The sequence below is a fragment of the Scleropages formosus genome, chromosome 9, assembly GCF_900964775.1.
Source record: "Scleropages formosus chromosome 9, fSclFor1.1, whole genome shotgun sequence".
In the NCBI taxonomy this organism is placed as follows: domain Eukaryota; kingdom Metazoa; phylum Chordata; class Actinopteri; order Osteoglossiformes; family Osteoglossidae; genus Scleropages; species Scleropages formosus.
The window spans coordinates 982577-1002201 of NC_041814.1; the positions used below are offsets into that span (position 1 = coordinate 982577).

At 48.8% G+C, this 19625-nt stretch overlaps 1 protein-coding gene and 2 non-coding genes across 4 annotated transcripts; 1 reads left to right on the top strand and 2 right to left on the bottom strand.

The window, feature by feature from the left end:
- The first annotated feature begins 8479 nt into the window (after positions 1–8479).
- Positions 8480–8551, top strand: trnad-guc (transfer RNA aspartic acid (anticodon GUC)). The gene has a single exon. It is a non-coding gene; the product is annotated as a tRNA-Asp (tRNA).
- Positions 8552–10259: 1708 nt separating this feature from the next.
- trnag-gcc (transfer RNA glycine (anticodon GCC)) lies at positions 10260–10330 on the bottom strand. The gene has a single exon. It is a non-coding gene; the product is annotated as a tRNA-Gly (tRNA).
- A 1603-nt stretch (positions 10331–11933) lies between these two features.
- On the bottom strand, positions 11934–18730 carry gpx4a (glutathione peroxidase 4a). 2 transcript variants are annotated; one of them, XM_018728048.2, is made up of 7 exons: positions 18631–18730; positions 14618–14712; positions 14164–14308; positions 13699–13850; positions 13545–13569; positions 13099–13158; positions 11934–12214 (listed from the first exon to the last, which is right to left on the bottom strand). In XM_018728048.2, the coding sequence occupies exons 1-7, from the start codon at positions 18694–18696 to the stop codon at positions 12182–12184; spliced, it is 576 nt and encodes a 191-aa protein (XP_018583564.2). In that variant the 5' UTR covers positions 18697–18730; the 3' UTR covers positions 11934–12181. The 2 variants fall into 2 exon arrangements, with proteins under 2 accessions (XP_018583564.2, XP_018583565.2); XM_018728049.2 differs by lacking the exon at positions 18631–18730 and adding an exon at positions 15123–15595.
- Positions 18731–19625: the final 895 nt, after the last annotated feature.

Sequence of the window (19625 nt, forward strand, 5' to 3'; positions counted from 1 at the left end):
CGGGAACAGGTCTGACTTACTGCCGGCAATGCGAACCAAGCTCCTGCTCCGGTCATACAGGGAACGAACAGCCCGTAGCAACGAGCCCCGAACCCCATAATCCCGAAGCACCCCCCACAGGATGCCACGAGGGACACGGTCGAATGCCTTCTCCAGGTCCACAAAACACATATGGACTGGTTGGGCAAACTCCCACGAACCCTCCAACACCCTAGTGAGGGTATAGAGCTGGTCCAGTGTTCCACGGCCAGGGCGAAAACCGCATTGCTCCTCCTGAATCCGAGGTTCGACTATCGGTCGGATTCTCCTTTCCAGTACCCTGGCATAGACTTTCCCAGGGAGGCTAAGGAGTGTGATCCCCCTGTAGTTGGAACACAATCTCCGGTCCCCCTTCTTAAAAAGAGGGACCACCACCCCGGTCTGCCAGTCCAGAGGCACCGTTCCCGAACTCCACGCGATGCTGCAGAGGCGTGTCAGCCAAGACAGCCCCACAACATCCAGAGACTTGAGAAACTCGGGGCGGATCTCATCCACCCCCGGAGCCTTGCCACCGAGGAGTTTTTTGACTACCTCAGCAACTTCAGCCAGGGTAATGGACGAGTCCCCCTCCGAGTCCCCAGCCTCAGCTTCCTCTACGGAAGGCGTGTCGGAGGGATTGAGGAGATCCTCAAAGTACTCCTTCCACCGCCCGAGAACATCCTCAGCTGAGGTCAGCAGCGCACCACTTCCACTGTAAACAGTGTTCGTGGAACACCGCTTCCCCCCTCTGAGTCGCCGGACGGTTTGCCAGAATCTCTTTGAGGCCGACCGAAAGTCTTCCTCCATGGCCTCACCGAACTCCTCCCAAGCCCGAGTTTTTGCCGCGGCGACTGCCAGAGCCGCGCTCCGTTTGGCCCGTCGGTACCCGTCAGCTGCTTCAGGAGTCCCATGAGCCAGCCAGGCCCGATAGAACTCCTTCTTCAGCTTGACGGCATCCCTTACTTCCGGTGTCCACCACCGTGTTCGGGGATTGCCGCCGCGACAGGCACCGGAGACCTTATGGCCGCAGCTCCAAACAGCCGCACCGACAATGGAGGAGCGGAACATAGTCCATTCAGACTCAATGTCCCCCACCTCCCTCGGGACCTGGTTGAAGCTCTGTCGGAGGTGGGAGTTGAAGACCTCTCTGACAGGGGCCTCCGCCAAACGTTCCCAACAGACCCTCACTATGCGTTTGGGCCTGCCAGGTCTGTCCAGCTTTTTCCCCCGCCATCGAATCCAACTCACCACCAGGTGGTGATCAGTTGACAGCTCAGCCCCTCTCTTCACCCGAGTGTCCAAGACATATGGCCGAAGGTCAGAAGAAACGACTACAAAGTCGATCATCGACCTCCGACCCAGGGTGTCCTGGTGCCAAGTGCACTGGTGGACACCCTTATGCATGAACATGGTGTTCGTTATGGATAAACCGCGACTAGCACAGAAATCCAATAACAACTCACCGCTCGGGTTCAGATCAGGGAGGCCATTCCTCCCAATCACGCCCCTCCAGGTATCACTGTCGCTGCCCACGTGGGCGTTAAAGTCCCCCAGTAGAACGACAGAGTCCCCAGTGGGAGCGCTTTCCAGCACGCCCCCCAGGGACTCTAAAAGGGCCGGGTACTCTACACTGCCGCTAGGCGCATAAGCACAAACGACAGTGAGAGACCGTTCCCTGACCCGAAGGCGTAGGGAGATGACCCTCTCATTCACCGGGGTAGACTCCAACACATGGCGGCTGAACTGGGGGGCTATTAATAAGCCCACACCAGCCCGCCGCCTCTCACCTTGGGCAACGCCAGAATAGTGGAGAGTCCACCCTCGATCGAGTAGAGTGGTTCCAGAACCCAAGCTGTGAGTGGAAGTGAGCCCGACTATATCTAGACGGCATCTCTCAACTTCCCGCACCAGCTCAGGCTCCTTCCCCGCCAGTGAGGTGACATTCCAAGTCCCAAAAACCAGAGTTGGCGCCCGAGGTTTGGGTCGGCCGGGCACTCGGCCCCGACCACCGCCCAAATCACAACGCACCGGCCCCTTATGGTTTCTCCGGCAGGTGGTGAGCCCACCGAAGAGCGGCTCCACGTTGTGGCTTTGGGCTGAGCCCGGCCAGGCCCCGTGGGCATAGACCTGGCCACCAGGCGCTCGCATGCGAGCCCCCCCCCCCAGGCCTGGCTCCAGGGTGGGGCCCCGGTGACCCCATACCGGGCGGGGTAAACGGACGCCTTGATTTTTTTGTCATAAGGGGTTTTTGAACCGCGCTTTGTCTCGTCTGTCATCCAGGACCTGTCTGCCATGGGAGACCCTACCAGGGGCATGTAGCCCCAGACAACATAGCTCCTGGACTCATTCAGGCACTCAAACCCCTCCACCACGATAAGGTGGCGGTTCACGGAGGAGCAATAGACCATAATTTTAAATAGAGCAATAGACCAAATATTATAAACAAAAGCAAGAGAGATAGCTGATGACCAAAACACTAAGCTGGAAGTCAGCGTAGGAACTTTAGTGTTCAACTGGAGAGGTGCACTCTAATTGAGTCTGAACTTCCTTCTTGGGATGGTTGGGTTAACAAAGGAAAGTATCTACTTCCTTGGAGTAAAAGCCCTGGAGGGGAGTGTAGTAATGGCAGACGCTTTTAATAGACGTACCACGAAAAACCAGGTACTGAAACAAGAGGGTGCTGGCTTTAAGATGAAGATTTATGATGGGGATGACCCAAACCCTTTGGGAGGTCATCACGGGAGTGGGGAGGGTACTGAGCCTGCTTTATTTGCGTTCCAACTGCACGTTAACACAGTCGAAATATTATCCAATCAGGCTAGGGTTTTAGTCGGTAAGAGTCCGATAGTACCCTTGTATAACATTTTGACGGGTCTTTTCCAAGCCTTGGCCAAAAAAACAGCAGGGACAGAGCTTTTTGGACTGGAGGTGCAGCTTGAGGTACCTGGTGGAGAGCCAGACCCTCGGGCCGGGCACGAAGGAGAGGTTGTGTAGATCGGCTTGCTGCTTGTATGGTTGAGTGCACTGCTGCAACAGTTCTCGAATGCTTCACGGGGTTTCGCGACTCTCTCAGCCGCTATATTACTAGACCCGGGGTGCCATGGGAAGAGTGTAGGCTGGTAGCTCAGCATGCACTGGAAGGGGGACGTACCTGATGTGTGGGGCAGGGCACTGTGTGCATATTCTGCCCAGGGCAGAAACTGGGCCCACTGGTGCTGCTTCTGGGAGCAATAATTGCACAGGTACCTGGCAATGTCTTGTTGAAGCCGCTCCACCTGGCCGTTGGCTTGGGAGTGATATCCGGAGGTAAGACTGACCAAAACCCCTAGCTTGTTCCAGAATGCCCTCCATGCGCGGGATGTAAACTGGGGGCCCCGGTCAGACACAATGTCCTCAGGCAGGCCGAACAAGTGGAAAACCTGTTGGAACAGCATCTCGGTTGTTTCCAGGGCCATGGGCAACTTCGGCAAGGGGACCAGGGAGCAGGACTTGAGAGCCAGTCCACAAGGGTGAGTATTGTGGTCTTACCGTCTGACGGAGATAGGACCACCAGAAAGTCTACAGCCATGGGAGACCATAGGCGAGAGAGCACTGGAAGAGGTTTGAAGAGCCCAGCAGATTTCTGTCGGGGTTTAGACCTGGGTACAAGTTGTACAGGCTTCTTCATATTCCAGGACATCATCCCTCATTGAGGGCCACCAGAATTGCCCCTGTAGGAGATACAGCATCCTGCGCACCCCGAGATGCCCAGTCATGTGCCCACTGGAGGAGGGAGGTTCTCATCCCTGTTGGCACATAGTCTTTGCTCTCAGGCTTTTCGGAGGGCCTGGCTTGAGCGTCTGCATGGACCCGAAGTCCTGAAAGAACTGCCACCGCATTGGGGCCACCACGCAGTTCTTAGGCAGGATCAGCTTAGGACTCTCGGACAGTGGGTTGGGGTCATGCAGACGTGAGAGGGCATCAACCTTGGTGTTCTTAGACCCAGGCCCGTAGGATACAGTAAACCGGAAACGGGCGAAGAATAGTGTCCGCTTGGCCTGGCAAGGGTGGAGCCGATGGGTGGTCTGGAGTCACCTGAGGTTGGGATGGTCGATGAGAACTAGGAATGGATACGTGGCCCCCTCCAATCAGTGTCTCCACTCGTCGAGGGCCAGCAGCTCCCAGTTCCCAAAGTTGTAATTTTGTTCAGCCAGAAAGTTTGCGTAAGAAGTAGGTACAGGGATGGAGCTTACATTTATTCATTTAGCAGATATTTATGTTGCTTTTGAGAAAAATCTCAGTGAAAATACAATTTGTGCATTACATTAAGCGAAAGAGACATGGCTTCAGCCATGTGATTAAGTAAACCTACTTTGTTACTTTCCACTTGATGCACCGATGTTCATCGCCCCAGTAGGTGCACAAAACACAGAGTAGAAGAATCCCAATTTATATTAAAAAAAAAGTAAGGTTCTTTTTAATAAGGTACATAAATATTCATGTACAATGGCGGAGTAGTGGCTGTGTAAAGGCTTATCTTAGGATGATCACGAAGTTACGGTGCATGAAAATTTACACCATACATGAGGTGGAGAGATCTTGGGTGAAGTGAGTCCAGAAAAGGTGAGTTTTCAGACCCTTCTTGAACGTAGACAGAGTTTCCGCAGTTCTGAGTGAGAGGGGAAGGTCATTCCACCACAACGGAGCCAGAACCGAGAGTCTCCGTGCTTTACTTGCCACGTTAGCGCTACCTGCACAACGAGCTGCACCTGGGAACCAGTCAGGGCAGGGGCATAAAAGGCAACGCCGAAACCAAGTCTGACACGGAACCTTGTTCGCCTCAAGCCCAAGTTTCCCACGAGACACCTGCTCTACTGTCCTGCTCCTCGCCCGGTTTTCCCTGTTCCCCAATCCCAGTTCCTTCTACTGGAGCAGCTTTCCTGTTTATCGACTTCTTGCCTCCCTCTCGACTTCGCTTCCTGGATCATCCTTTTGAACGACGTTAGCCCCTCGGTGACCTTTGCCTGTCTGAGACAACGACTTTGGAGTTCCCTAATAAACGTCCTGTTCGTCTTGCACTTGGGTCCGTCCTTTCTGACACAGAACATGGCATTACTTTTGTGCGTGGGACCACCAAGCAAGCAGAAGCAGACGAGTGAAGAGGTCTGGCTAGGGTGTAGCAGTTGATCAAGCCTTGTAAATAGCTGGGAGCAGTTCTATTGAGGCTTTTGTAGGCAATAACCAGAGTCTTAAATTTGATTCAGGCAGCTATAGGAAGCCAGTGCAGAGAAATGAGTAGAGGAGATACATGGGAACACTTTGGCATGGGAGCTTAGGAGGATCACCTTGTCTTTGGAATAACACTGCTTCCACCCCTACTACCGAGGCATCCACCTCCACTACAAAAGGCAGAGTGGGGTCTGGGTTGCGGAGCACGGGTACAGATGTAAAGCAGTCCTTCAGCTCCTGGAAAGCGTGCTGAGCTCTATCGGTCCAGGCCAACTGGGGACCCTTACTGGCCGTGAGGGCTGTCGGGGGTGGCAATGGAGCTGAACCTGAACCCCTGATAAAGCACTGATAAAAGTTAGCAAAACACCAGGAACTGCTGAAGGGAGGGCCTTGATGGTTGTCAGTATTGGCCATTCCAACACCACCCTGGTCTTCTCGGGGTCCATGCCTATCCCCTTTCCACTGAGGATGAATCCGAGGAAAGACACCTGAGGCTGATGAAAAAGGCACTTTTCCCCTTTCATGTAGAGGCCGTTCTGGAGGAGCTGCTGCAATACTGCCTGTACCTGCCACACATCCTGTTCCTAGGTCCTAGAGAAAATTAGGATATCATCAAGATATGCTAAAGCACAGTCATTGACCAGGTCCCCCAGCACATGGGTCACAAAGGCCTGAAACATGGAGGGCACGTTTGATAACCCAAAAGGCACAACCTGATACTCCTAATGCCCCAGAGTGATGCTAAAGGCCGTCTTCCACTCACCCACCTCGTGTATGTGGATCAGGTTATACGCACTGTGGGGGTGTAGCTTCATGAACACTGTGGCTCCGTGCACCCGTTCCAATGCAGTAGCGATTGGGGTAGAGGATGAGGGTACCTGACTATGATGGCGTTAAGGCCTCGATAGTCTATACATGGATGCAGGCCCCCCATCCTTTTTTCCAACAGAAAAGAATACCGTGGAGGCTGGAGAAGTAAAGGGACGGATGACACCTGCAGACAATGCTTCGGTAATGTAGTCATTCATTGCTTTCTGTTCCAGAAGGGACAGAGGATAGATCTGGCCATGGAGTAGCGTGGTGCTGGGCAGGAGGTGAATAGCACTGTCACAGGGTCTGTAAGGGGGAAGGACCACCGCCTGGGTCCTTCTGAACACCTCGCTGAGATCACGGTACTCTGGAGAGATCACCACCAGTTGTGCCTTAGCAGGGAAGAAGCAAACAAGTGCGTGCATTTTTCTCCCCTGGAGACCAATTCCCCAGTACTCCACCTGAACAACGGGTCATGTCTGATGAGCCAGGGGAAGCCTAGGATTACAGGAGTGTCCGGTGCTTTAATGAAGAACGTGAGCTCTTCCTGGTGGCACAAGTTAACTGTCAGTTGCGACACATCTGCACAAGACATTACAACCCTGGTTCACAGAGGCCGTCCATGCAGTGTGTTGACCCGTAACGACATGTCACAGTCCCACTTCGGGACGTTATTGGGTCCTAGCTAACCCAATGTCCATAAATCACACTGCTGCCCTAGAATCCACCAAACCATGCGTATGTATCTTGTCCCCCTCCCAGGCAATCACCACTTGCGCAATTAACTGCAATTGGAGTCAGCAAGGAGCACTGACCTGAGAATCCAGGTGAGCTTCTTATAGAGGTTGGATGGGACAGCAAGCACAAAAGTGGCTAGGAGCACCACAATAGAGACAAAGCTTGTCCAGAAGGCAGCACCATCTCTTGTCGAGGGTGAGACAACCATGTCTGATCGGCATTGGTGCTGACGTCTCTGAGGGTCTCAGCAACGGGGAGTCAATGTATGGTCCGGGGGCCCGTTCCCTGGCGAGGTTATCGATAGTAATGGCCACCTCTATGAAATGGTCAAGATCCTAGTCCTCCCCCTGATAGGCAAGCTCAGCCTGGATACACGGGTGGAGTGCGTTACGGAAGCTGGCCAGGGGGGAGGCAGAGTTCCAGCCACTTTGTTCAGCTAAGATCCCGAACTCCAGAGAGTATTCGGCCACCGTTCGATTACTCCACTGGATTTGCATCAGGAGGTCCCTGGCAGCTTGGGTGGAGAGCGTATGGTGAAATACCAGTTTGAACTGCTGCCTAAGGTCTACATATGTGGTGTCGGTGAATGTCCTCTAGACAGCTGTTACCCATTTGCACGCGGGGCCGGTTAACAGGGAGAGGAGTTAAGTGATCTGGTCTCAGTCTGTATGATACACCTGTGGAGCACTGGAAAACACGAGTTAGCATTTTGAATTTAAAACCCTTGGCAGTTGTCAGGCGAACCATTATGCTTACCGGATGTTATTAAGCAGAGGTCAGCAGGGGGCACATGCGAAGCGTCCGCCATTGGCATTGGGCTTGAGTCCTGTCCCACCTTCGGGAATTCCCCTCTCCTGAAGCACCCGTGTGAGCCTCTGGAGAACCGAGCAATTCGGCGCAGGGATCGTTCATTCACGCTCAGCCTCACGTCTTGCGAGGACACAGCATCTTGCAGTTGGTCCAGCGCCACTGAGTCCTTAGGTAAGGTGGAGCCTTCTGCCATTGCGAACACAGGAATCCAGCTAACCGACTCAATTGCAGGTGCTTCTTTATTCAAAGGGACAGGCAAGCAGATGGTCAGAGATAGGCAAGGCTCAGTCAATTTGCAAATGCCATTTCAAGGGATAGGCAGAGGAAGAAACCAGGGAGACAGAAGCAAAAGGTCAGGAGCCAAACAGGAGAAGCACAAGGGCTGGGGAATGCCCACAAGATGCCTATGGAGTACTACCATTTGCTCATACAAGGTTCTACACGGAGAAGCGTCTGGGCTGCCTCTTTATCCTTGTCTCCTTAGCTGCAGGTGCGGTCAATTGGGCAGATGGTCGGGGGGCATGACAAATATTGCAGTGATCACCATTTCAGCAATTATTTATAGACCATAACTTGTGAAAAGAACAATTGTGAAACTAAGGACGGGTAATTCAAGACGGGTTCTGCGATAATTTATTTCATTTTGCTTTTAGGAAGTAAAATAAAAAAGAAATAAAACGAAAAGAAGAACAAAAGAAGAGATGAACACTCATAACAGAAGAAAAGATGAACAGAAGAAGAGAACAAATGAACAGGATAGATGACCAGACGAAAAGATGAACAAAAGAACAGAATACCACACAGACCAACATTTGTGGACAATACAATAAATGAAAACACGACGTTGTCCTTAAGTTCTAGAAAAGACCATGCACAGCATGGTTTTCCTGTCGACTCCTCGTTAGTATAGTGGTTAGTATCCCCGCCTGTCACGCGGGAGACCGGGGTTCGATTCCCCGACGGGGAGGTATAAATCTTTTTGTTTCCTTCGTCTCCACAAGAGCTTTATTTGACGGTACAATGTGACGGCCTTCGTTTACAGTCCCTCCTGCTGGAGAAGAACATTCCTGATGGAGGTGTTCACCTCAATTAGCGAAGAGCAGTAGGCTACTGTACAAACAATTTGATCTGTAAACGTGTAAATGATTGTAAAGTCAATAACGAAGTGCACTGTGCACCTCTCGGGAGCGCATAGAGCTGCATACGATTCCGGTACATTATTTTGGAGATTTTCATACAATAAATCTCGTAACGGCGTGAGCGGTGACCCGCCCGAGTTGGGCGCATTTCGCCGGCTCTACAGAGGGGGGCGCTGGCAGGACGTCCAACTGGGAATAAACTGTCTCGGTTACTTAGCAACGGTTCGCTTCGCCGCTTCAGTGAGTCTGCGAGACAGGAATGCCAAAAAAAAAACGTGTTCGGTGATTTCTGGGGAAAAGTTCACATTAACGAAGTGTAACACACACACACATTTTCAGAACCGCTTGTCCCATACGGGGTCACGGAGCCTACCCGGCAACACAGGGCGTAAGGCCGGAGGGGACACACCCAGGACGGGACACCAGTCCATTGCAAGGTACCCCAAGCGGGACTCGAACCCCAGACCCATCAGAGAGCAGGACTGTGGTCCAACCCACTGCGCCACCGCACCCCTCACGAAGTATAACATATTAAGAATTCTGATGTTACATTGTGTCTAAGAGACATCAAAGGATTTGCGCTACAGCTCCGATGCTGTGGAAATGTTTGCTACAGAAGCCATCGAGGGGATTTATCGCTGCGTGTATGCAGTTTAATATTTTCAATGCGTGTTTTTGCTTGACTTGGCAGGATATTGCGTTCATTGTGAAGCGTTAACATTTTGGAGTCTGATTGGTCTGGGAACCGCTTAGGGTAAACCCGAGTTAGATAACGGTTACTGTTTAAATTACTAATTTGTGGTAAAACTCACTTATTAACTTAACATGTTTCGGCGTTCTTCGGCATTGCCTCTGCTACGGTGTCGGTAGGATCTATTTATGTTTAAATCATAGAGGCGTGTCTAAAGGGGTGGTACCGGCCTCCCGGAAATATGATTGGCCCCGGTGCCCCCCAATGCTATTGGACTATAATACTGTCAATCTGACAATGCTCAACGCCATTGGACCAGAGCGCTGCCCATCGTTGCCTGATTTGCAATGCGGAATCACAGTAACACGTTTTTCAGGATGAGAGGTACGACTCCATCACAGACCACGTCTCTGTTCATGGTATGAACACGCAATTATATTTTGAAATATGTGGACTGGGGTGTTATCGTTCTCTGTTGCAATGGTATGGAGAGGTGAACTCCAGAGATGGTATGGAGAGGTGAACTCCAGATAACAGCAACGGTAGAGTGTGAGTGATGCAGCCTGCCGACGGCGGAGGAAAGGCTGCTGAAGCCGATTGCCCAGCCATGACCCTAGACTAGTCTAAGACTCCTATTAATTTCTAATATTTATTATGTAGCTAGCTAGTTAGTTAGCTTAGCTAGTGTAAATTCGGCAGACTTCTTCTTGAATCTCCCCCCCGCCATTTTCATTAAAAAAAAAAAAAATCCTAGAATCCCCCCTGTTTATATGCTGATATTGTTAGCCAACGATAACTCCCGCCAAGGTGTAATGTAGGTGGCAATAAGAGGGTAAAAAGGAATTTGCATTGGCCGGGAATCGAACCCGGGCCTCCCGCGTGGCAGGCGAGAATTCTACCACTGAACCACCAATGCGCACATAGAAGCTATTCACTTCTGTTTCTACAAAGGAATAATAAGTGTCCGTAAGTATCGCTAGTGTAGCGCTCATTTCTACTTCTACTTGTCTTCTAGTTTATTCAATCACATATATTTGTTCGTTTGATGCTTTTCTCCAAAAGGAAGTGCGACTGGAGGAAAATAAAGGCCCGTTTTACCAACAGACGAAGCGCATCTCGAAGGTGTGAGTGCCGTTTACCCGGCATTCATTGCGCGCGGGGCTGCAGTGCAGCTGTTGGACAGTACTGTACTGTACCGTACCGTACCTTCTCTTTACTACAGGTGATGTCGTACATGTTCAGGAGACCAGGAGAGAAGCGAGTCTGAGAGTGATGTGTTTTGAGACTCTTCTTGAACGTTGTGAGGGATTCAGCAGTTCTGAGTGGGAGAGGGAGATCAACCCTTCATATTCAGGCCAGAACCAATAACCTTTGGGCGTCTTCTGTGCGGGATGACCATGCCAACCGAGGGGGAGGGTTTGTCGTTGGTCCTTCTCGTCATTCGTTTCTTTTCCTGGGTGTAACTGTACACCGTTCTTCAGAATTGGTGTCACGTGTTAAGTTGTTGTGTGTGTGAATTTCCCCAAAGGGGGTTAATCAAGTACCTCTCCTCTCTTGTCCTCTTCTTTCCCTTCGTGTCGTATCTTCAAGTGCAAAAGTAGTGCATACCAGGAAATTCGCTTTAAGTCACCCTCCACTGTAGCCATAATACACAGAATTACATGTATTTCTTCCTCTCGAATGCAATTTAATTTAATCTAATTTAATAATGGACCTTGAAACGAGCAGCCACTGTATTGCATATTGATATTTTCTCTCATTGGCTGACAGATGTTCAAGTTGAGTGACCTTTTACTATAATATTAACACTAATGACTTCAATAAAGAGGCAAATTATGTTTTTTTAAGACATTATTTGTAAAAGTCATGCAGAGGAGTTATTTGTGAAGGCACATTACTGTAATTTTCTGTGTTTTTTTCCCAGAAGTAGTGAAAAACATTTAAAATCTATGGTCGTTTGTTGTGAAAATGCTCATGTATGATTTTTACAGAACCCATTTATAAATTGAGTTGCTGACATTTGTGTGACTTTATCCTCATATCCTCATGTAATATTCATGTGAATAGTACAGATTTCAGTGATTTACAGTCTCATTTTAATGTTTCTCATTGTAATACCTCTGCTGTGGGTGTAAGGGGAAGTGTTTATAAAGTAAAAAGGGGCTCAGCGACACACTTCAGACAAGAATTCTGCGAAATTTCCGTGCATTTATTACAACTCATGTAGCCGTTCACCTGTCTGTGATCTGGTGGCATGGTGGCACGAGAGAACGTGGGTTCGATCCTTGCTCAGTCTGTGTGGAGTTTGCATGTTCTCCCCGTGTCTGTGTGGGTTTCCTCCGGGTGCTCTGGTTTCCTCCCACACTCCAAAGACATGCTGTTCAGGTTCCCCATAGTGTGCGAGTGACACAGAGAGAGTGTGTTGCACTGATGTGTGGATGAGTGACCCAGTGTAAGCAGTGTATCTAGCAGTGTAAGTCACCGCGGTGAATAAGGTGTGTGGGCTCGTAACGCTATAAAGAGTTCATCGGAAGTCGCTTTGGAGAAAAGCATCTGCTAAATAAACAAATGTAAATGCTGTGGTCTGCTGGACTGCAGAAGTCTGCCCAGAGGGTTTGCACGCAGGGGGTCATCAGGTCTGTCAGCTCCGCCAGGCAGGTTTGCGGACAGGCCGTCACTGATCTGGGACGAGACCTTCCGGAGTCCAGCTTTCCACGAGAGAAGATGGATCAATGAAGCAATAAGAGGAGGGGCTGATGAAGGTGGACTACAGGTACTTTACGAGATCCTTCTCCACTACCTGTCACGTGAAGACAAAGGAAGATATCAGTTCCGTGGCCAGTCCCGTTCACACACTTATCTCAAAACGCAACAGGCCGAGAAGCATCTGCTGCTACTTTATGTTCATTCATCATTTTGATGCTTTTCTCCAAAGCGGTTTATGATGTCAAGGCGCTTGTGCTTTTAACTATTCGACACCCGTGTAATTTCACTGGAGCAACTTACGGGAAGTACCTTGCTCCCAGGTACTGTAGGGAGGGAGAGGAATGAAACCTGTGACCTTCGGGTCCAAAGGCAGCAGCTCTAACCACTACGCTGCCAGCTGTCCCCTCATTTCTTAGCGCTGCTGCCTTGGGACCCGAAGGTTGCAGGTTTGAATCCCAGCTGTAGTACCCCTGAGCAAGGTACTTACCCTAAATTGCTCCAGTAAAAATGACCCAGCTATATAACTGGGTAAATAATTGCAAATTACCAGTGAACCGCTGTAAACAAAGTGATACTTTAGCTGTGCGTGATGCTGATTTGTTAACTGCACAACAGAGTATTTGTTGTTCCGCAGTTCTCGGGGCTGTCGGTGCCCACGCTCCGGAACAAGGCGCGTCTCTAACCGGGAGCTTTTTTTTCGAATCCCTCCGCAGTCCTAACAGCAGCGCTCTGTTCCCACCGATCTGACGTCAGCCGCTCGCATGCTAACAAGGGTCCGAGACCAGGCTCTATTCGACCCGACGGCACGCGAGAGCCTTCGAAAGGGCACGGACCTTCGGAACGCGCCACGTTACTGCGGTGAGAGGTTGTGGTCGGCGGTCATTACAGCAGGACCTAATCTTTAATGACGGACACCAATGGAGGCAGAGAAAAACCTTAACCTTTGTTATTCCCATAAGTAAATGACTTATTACGTACGCTTGGATCATCCAGTGGGGAATACCTTTTCGCAACTTGTCCTTCTCGGTCAATGAGAAACTAAAACAAAATGTTTCACGAATATTAAAAAAGACATTTTCCACATATATTTACATGAATTGTGACATACTGGCAGTGCATTACAGAATGTGGGTAAATAATAACTGAGAAATGTTTTTAAATGTTAAAGGTTCATAGAGGCTAAATTGTTGCTCTGGCTTAAGGTACAGAAAGATAGAAGAGAATAAAAGATAATAAGAGAATATGTGTTAGTATTAAACTGTAAGCTATGTATAGCGTTTTGCCATGGACTTTGCTAACAGTTAGATTTTTTTCAATATTCTCTCATTCACCGTATTGAAGAACTTAAGGAGAAATTTAGGATATAACATTTCAATCGTAACGCGGTTTGTATGTTGCAACACGATCGGTATTAAACGACTTACCTTGGTGAAATTCCATTTGATGTTGCTAGATGAAAAACATATATGAACAATAAAGATACAGTTAGAACACAGGCGATTCAGCAATAATTTTCACAACTTTCATTTTACCGCAGCGGGAAAAAAAACCTTAAATTCACAGTGGTATTGGACATACTTCCCAAACGTCCCTTTGCCCTTTGGCTGCTCTTTGAGCCACTTCCAAAGCGGGTGGGCCTCCTCTCCGTTCACGTCGATTTTACCGAAGAGGTCGAACTCCGCATCGTAGGACTTGGCAAACTCCTTAATCTGAGCCTCTGTGCCCGGTTCCTAGCGAGACACGAGTCGGCGCCCGGTTGAAAACCACTCGGAATCCTTTTGTCGTGCATTTTTACCGATTCCTTCCTTTACCGCCTCTCTCACGCGAAGGTCTTCTCAAGAACCCAGCTCCTTGACTGTTACGCCACCTGCCGGTCACTCTAGAGCATTGTTAGTGCAGCGGGACAGCAGTCTCAGCTCCCACGTACTGTATAATCAGATTTTCCGCAACTTAGTCCGCCGATGGTATTTTTCACAGGCCGATCTGAGCTCAGTCTCTAATTCTGCAGAGTAACGCATTAGAACATGGTGAACGATATCATACCTGTCTGCCAAACTGGTTGGATGGGAAGGCCAGGATGCATAAACCTTTCTCAGCGTACGTGGCGTGCATCTTCGCAAACTGAGAGTAGTTTACGGGCGTCTTGCTTCATTTGGAGGCTACGTTGACAATTATGCAAACTTTACCCCTGGACACACAAGTATTGGAAACACTGTTGTAACGCCTCGCCGTCCTTGCTCTTTACAATATTTCGAATGCTGACGGCATCAATGTCACTCGGCGTTGCCTCGTAACATCCGCAATAGTTTTTGCACAGTCAGCAAGAATTTTGATTATTCCCCCCCCAAACCCCAACTTTCACGGCGTCATTGTGCTCCGGGCCCCTTGTTCTTTCTCGGTATTTCTCACAATGAAGTGTATGGGCAGTTGTCGAATCGCTTTTGGAGCGCTGAAGAACTATGTACTGTGCATTAGAGTACTGGACAGACATGCTTACCGGTACTTTTCCAAGGAGACTTCTTTGCCGTCAATGTCTTTGGCGGAGAAGTCGTAAATGGACGTCGCTTTCTGCCAGTCTTGCACCTCCGCAGACTAAACACAGAAGGTGTCGTGTTCACACGGTGAGAGCCTTTACGACGAATCAAAGTCTCTCAGTTGAATTTTTTAAAAAAAAAGTCACTATACTGTTAACTTTGACTGCTTTTTCGAACTGGTGAGAAATTGCCGAAACGCGTCGAACCGGACGAAACGCGGTCACGCACATACAGCAGTACCGCAGCGCTTCCATCCGAAGCTATAACAGTAATCGTTTTCAATCTTCATAGTAACGTTAATAACATTTTCGCAGTGTCGTTGACTACTGTACGATAAAAACGGAAAAAAATACATTAATTCTAATGCAAAATGCAGCATTCGAGCTGAAAAATCAGTAGAAAGCTGCCCACCGACTGCATATAGATTACAGTATGTTTGCAGCATGCACGGCCGTACCGCGGTCTTACCATAGTCTGCAGCAGAACCGAGAAAAGCACAGAGGAAGCTAGGAAATGCATGAGTGCCTTTCAGCAGGAACTGCCGAAGGGACAGAACGCGGCGTGACGGTGTCTCCCTGGTATCGCAACTTGGGCCGTTTGTGCAGAGCTCCTGCTCACGCGATGCCAGTCATCTCGTGTCTCTATGCGTAAGGCTCCGAAGTGATCATCGGTCTGGGGTTATAGCTCGTTTTTCTCTTTGACCGGTTCTAATCTTTGCTGATGACGACAAAAGCAAAGGTCTAAGATTCCATCGGTGCCACACATGACCAAACGGAGTTACTGAGTGTTAGGAGATCCTGGGACAGCGCAATAACAATTCTGATAAGGTAGCAGTTAAGCAGTTAACCATTTACCGCAGTGGTGCAGTACAGTCATGTTGTTTTGAGAAACAAGAGTAAACAATAATCTATAGAACTTTTTTTTTTTTATACCAAGTGGCAATTTGCAGATTAAAAATAGCAGTGACACTATTTGTCATTTAGTGGGTTTTGAACCCGCAGCTTCGGATTGTTAATGTAAGGTACCGCTGGACGGCAGACCGGGATGCCGATCCCCGTGTGTAAGAAAGGGGGCTGGACGGTGTGTTCCAGCTACGAGGGGATCGCACTCCTGAGCCTCCGAACCCTTTTCCAGAGCACTGGCGGGGACACTGGCCGACCGTTGAGCCGCCGATCCAGGAGGAACCGTGGATTTCCATGGATCGTGGAGCAGCTCTTCTTCTAAGCACAGCTGTCTGAGGGAGCATGGGAGCGTACTAAACCGGCGTACATGTGCCTTGTGGACTTGGAGAAGGCGTATGACCACGTGTATGTGCTGTGCGAGCTACTGCAGGGACACGGGTACCCCATAGGCTGCTGACCGATGCCATGCAGTCCCTGCAGGAGTGCCGTGTGCGAGTCGTGTCCGTATTGTCAGCGTTAGGGACGGCGTTAGGCAGTGTTCTCTTCGGTCTCCACCCCGTTTGTGACTTTCACCGACACGATACGAAGGCGTGCCTGAGACTTGGAGGGGGGTCAGCTGGAGGGACTAAGGGTGGCATCTCTGCTACTGGTGGATGATGATGTCCACCGTGACTTTGGCCGCGTACTTGAGTGCTTTGCTGCCGAGCGAAGCATTTGTTATGTAGATCAGCACCTCTAAGTCTGAGCTCATGGCCTCTTCTGGAAAAGAGTGGGTTGTTCACTCCAGATGAGGATGGAATAAATGCTCGTAGCGGAGGCGCTCGGGTACCTCCGGGTCTTGTTCACGAACACCGCAAAAGGACAACGGAATTTCTACGAATAGATTTTTTGCACTTCCGATGTTTCGTGGCGGGAGGGGTATCCTGTTTATGGCCTTTAAAGTACACAAAATCTCAGATTTCTACTCAATAACATCTCTGTGAGCTGCTGAAATATATTTCACTTTTTACAATTGATTGAATAGGGTTATACATCGCAAGTAAAAAGGAACAGCGAATAAACTGAAAACAATATTATCTTAATTCGCAGCTATGGTGAAAACATGGACACCCAAACAGTTAATTACATTCGTTTTCGTTGATAAATGATCCAGCCACTTTGTAGCAAATACCTTAACACAGCCCAACAGATGTGCAATATATTTCACAATATTTTCAATATGTAGTATTTGTACTCTTAATCATATTGTCCCAAATTCATGTAAAACCTAAATTTGGGGCAAGATTGAATTTTGTACATCCTTCCTTCGGTATTTCGACTTTTGTGACCTTGAAAGGCGAAATCTGAGAACATCAACGGACATTTTAATATGCTTTCGTAATATCTAACCATCGAAAGGCGCTTTGTATAGTCGTTGGACAAAACGACGTGCGTCCTCTGCTGTGCGGAACAAGGACTTTGTCTTGTTGCACAACGTACCGCCGACCAGGTGCAAACCGAAAAGCTCAAGAACACGGCCTTCGCTCCACTTAACGTACAATGCTTCCCGCTGTCGTCTTGGCTGAGCGCACGTCAACAAGCACGAAGCACTTTCACCGATCGGAACTGCTAGGAACAACATGAATTCAACACTTTATGACATCATTAGACTTAAACAACTGGTCACCCAATATTACATGTTTCCCATGGACACAGGTCTATGTGTTACACAGCTCAATATCTTTATCACACATCACCTGAAACCACTCATCCCATACAGGGTTGCGGGGAGCCAGAGCCTAACCAAGTAACACAGGGCACAAGGCTGGAGGGGAAGGGGACACACCCAGGACAGGACGCCAGTCCATCGCAAGACACCTCAAGTGGGACTCGAACTCCGGACCCACCAGAGAGCAGGACTCGGTCCGACCCGCTGCGCCACCGTGCCCCTGCACCCCCGTCAACATCTTTACATTGAAGTTTAAATAATTAAATTTAAATGAACAAAAATGCTCTAAATTCCCGCAGACCGTCATTTACAACGTGCGCCTCTTAACAAAGAAAGATCGAAAACCCCTCATATAATTAGCAATTCATCTGTTTTTTACTAATGACCACACTTGTATAATTATCTCTCTTCCAGCTTTTCCACAAACAGTCGAAGTAGCTGATCCACTGGAGTGACGCATGTTAACGGTGCTTCAGGATGGGATATGAAATCGATTGAAAATGATCAATAGGAAGGACTGACTGATCGAAAGCGAGTTGTGGCGCACCGGACTGACCGGTGTCCATCGCATGTGTGTACGGCCGGACATTCACAAACAAAACACGTGAACAGACATTGTTGTGAGCGAAAGTAAATCTTGCTGGATGACAGACACCTTTAATATTGAAAAGGACACCAACCAGCTTTGCTCTTCTCTGTTTAGAAAACTCGGTCTGGGGAGCATCGAAATGTACAGCAAAAATACAGAAATGTGAGTTATTAAGTTATGACTGGTAACGAAAGCAAATGATACAAACTAGGAAGCTCTACATTAATTTTGTCTTTTGTGCCACTATGTCGTACTTGAACCAAAAGACACGAGAACCCATTCGAAAGCAGGTAAACGAAAGATGACACCTGCCCTGTACCGCTTTGTTTGTTACTTTACTATTGAGATTTATGCTGTAATTTACCGATATGTTTATCTGACACTTCTCTCCATAGCAGCTTACAGTTATTTACCCATTTGTACTGTTGGATAACTATTTACTGGAGGAATATTACGGTAAGTACCTCGATCCAGGGTACAACAGCTAGAGGTGGGGATTGAACCTGGGATCTTGGGATCTAAAGGCAGTAACGCTAACCTCTACGCTACTAGCCGTCCCAATACCAGGTTTAAATGTACAAACGAAACTTCAGCATGAATCGATACATTATATTTCTTAATAAAAGTTCCAAATTTATGCTTGTTTCACGGAGGCCTCGGTTCTTTCGACGGACCTCAGAGACAGACGCCTGCCCAGACGCTTCTCGGAGAGCCATAACGTCGGTACAGATATACAGTACAGCGTACAAACGATGAGTGAGGGGTAAATCACATTACCATTGCTCCGGTGATCCCACAACTCGCCAGAGAGCCCAAGAAGAGAGCACAGCTCACAAGCTGCATTGTCGGAGAGACTTGCTGTGTGTGCGCTGCTGGCGAGGAGGAGATGGCCGGAGCTCAGCAGAGGGTGTGTACTGTGCTGTACTGTGCTGTCTGGGGGGAGGGGACAAGGCACACCGATGGCGGTGTTTATGGACACTGTCACATTCCTCCAGCCATCATCAGTAACTGATTGTCTGGTGCTGGTTCACGGTGGTCCAGAGCCTATCCTGGACACGCAGGGTACGCTCTGGACAGAAAGAACACCAGCCAGCCGATGGGCAATTACATATTTGCTCATTCTCTCACACACACTGGCACCAAGGGTAATTTAGAGTCACCAATACATCTGAAACACGTGTCTTTGGACTGTGTGTGGAAACCAGAGCACTCAGACTGGAACATGGCGAGATCTTGCCAACTCCACACGGACAGAGCTGGGAGCGAGGAATAAGGTTTGCCTGCTTTTACTACTGTACATTGACCTCATTCCTGGTCATTCCTCGCTTAGTATCTCTTTGTTGGACTTTATTGTGTTCGATTACATTCGTTTGGGCCATCAGTGACGAATTACGGCTTCAGCTCAACTCAACGCAGCTGAAATGACACAAACTGGCACTGGCCATATCTGTGCTGGTGCTTAAGGTGAAAGTGTTAAGGATGTGTATACTGCACGTGGAAATTTTTAAAATGTCGTTGTATTTGTTTAGTTTTATTCTATAAATCTTTTATTGTTGTCAATAACTTGCTACAGTTTTTGCTTTACAGTTGTAATCAGTATGCCTGTCTCCTTTTTTGTAAAGCACTTTTAAAAGCCTTATAGTGTATAAAATTAAGATTATTATTATTGTAACACTGACTGTTGGAGAAGGTCATTCTTTCAACTTGCGACACGTGCTCTCGGCTCAGCGAGTCATGAAGTAACCAATAGCCAATCACAAATCAGTGGCCAA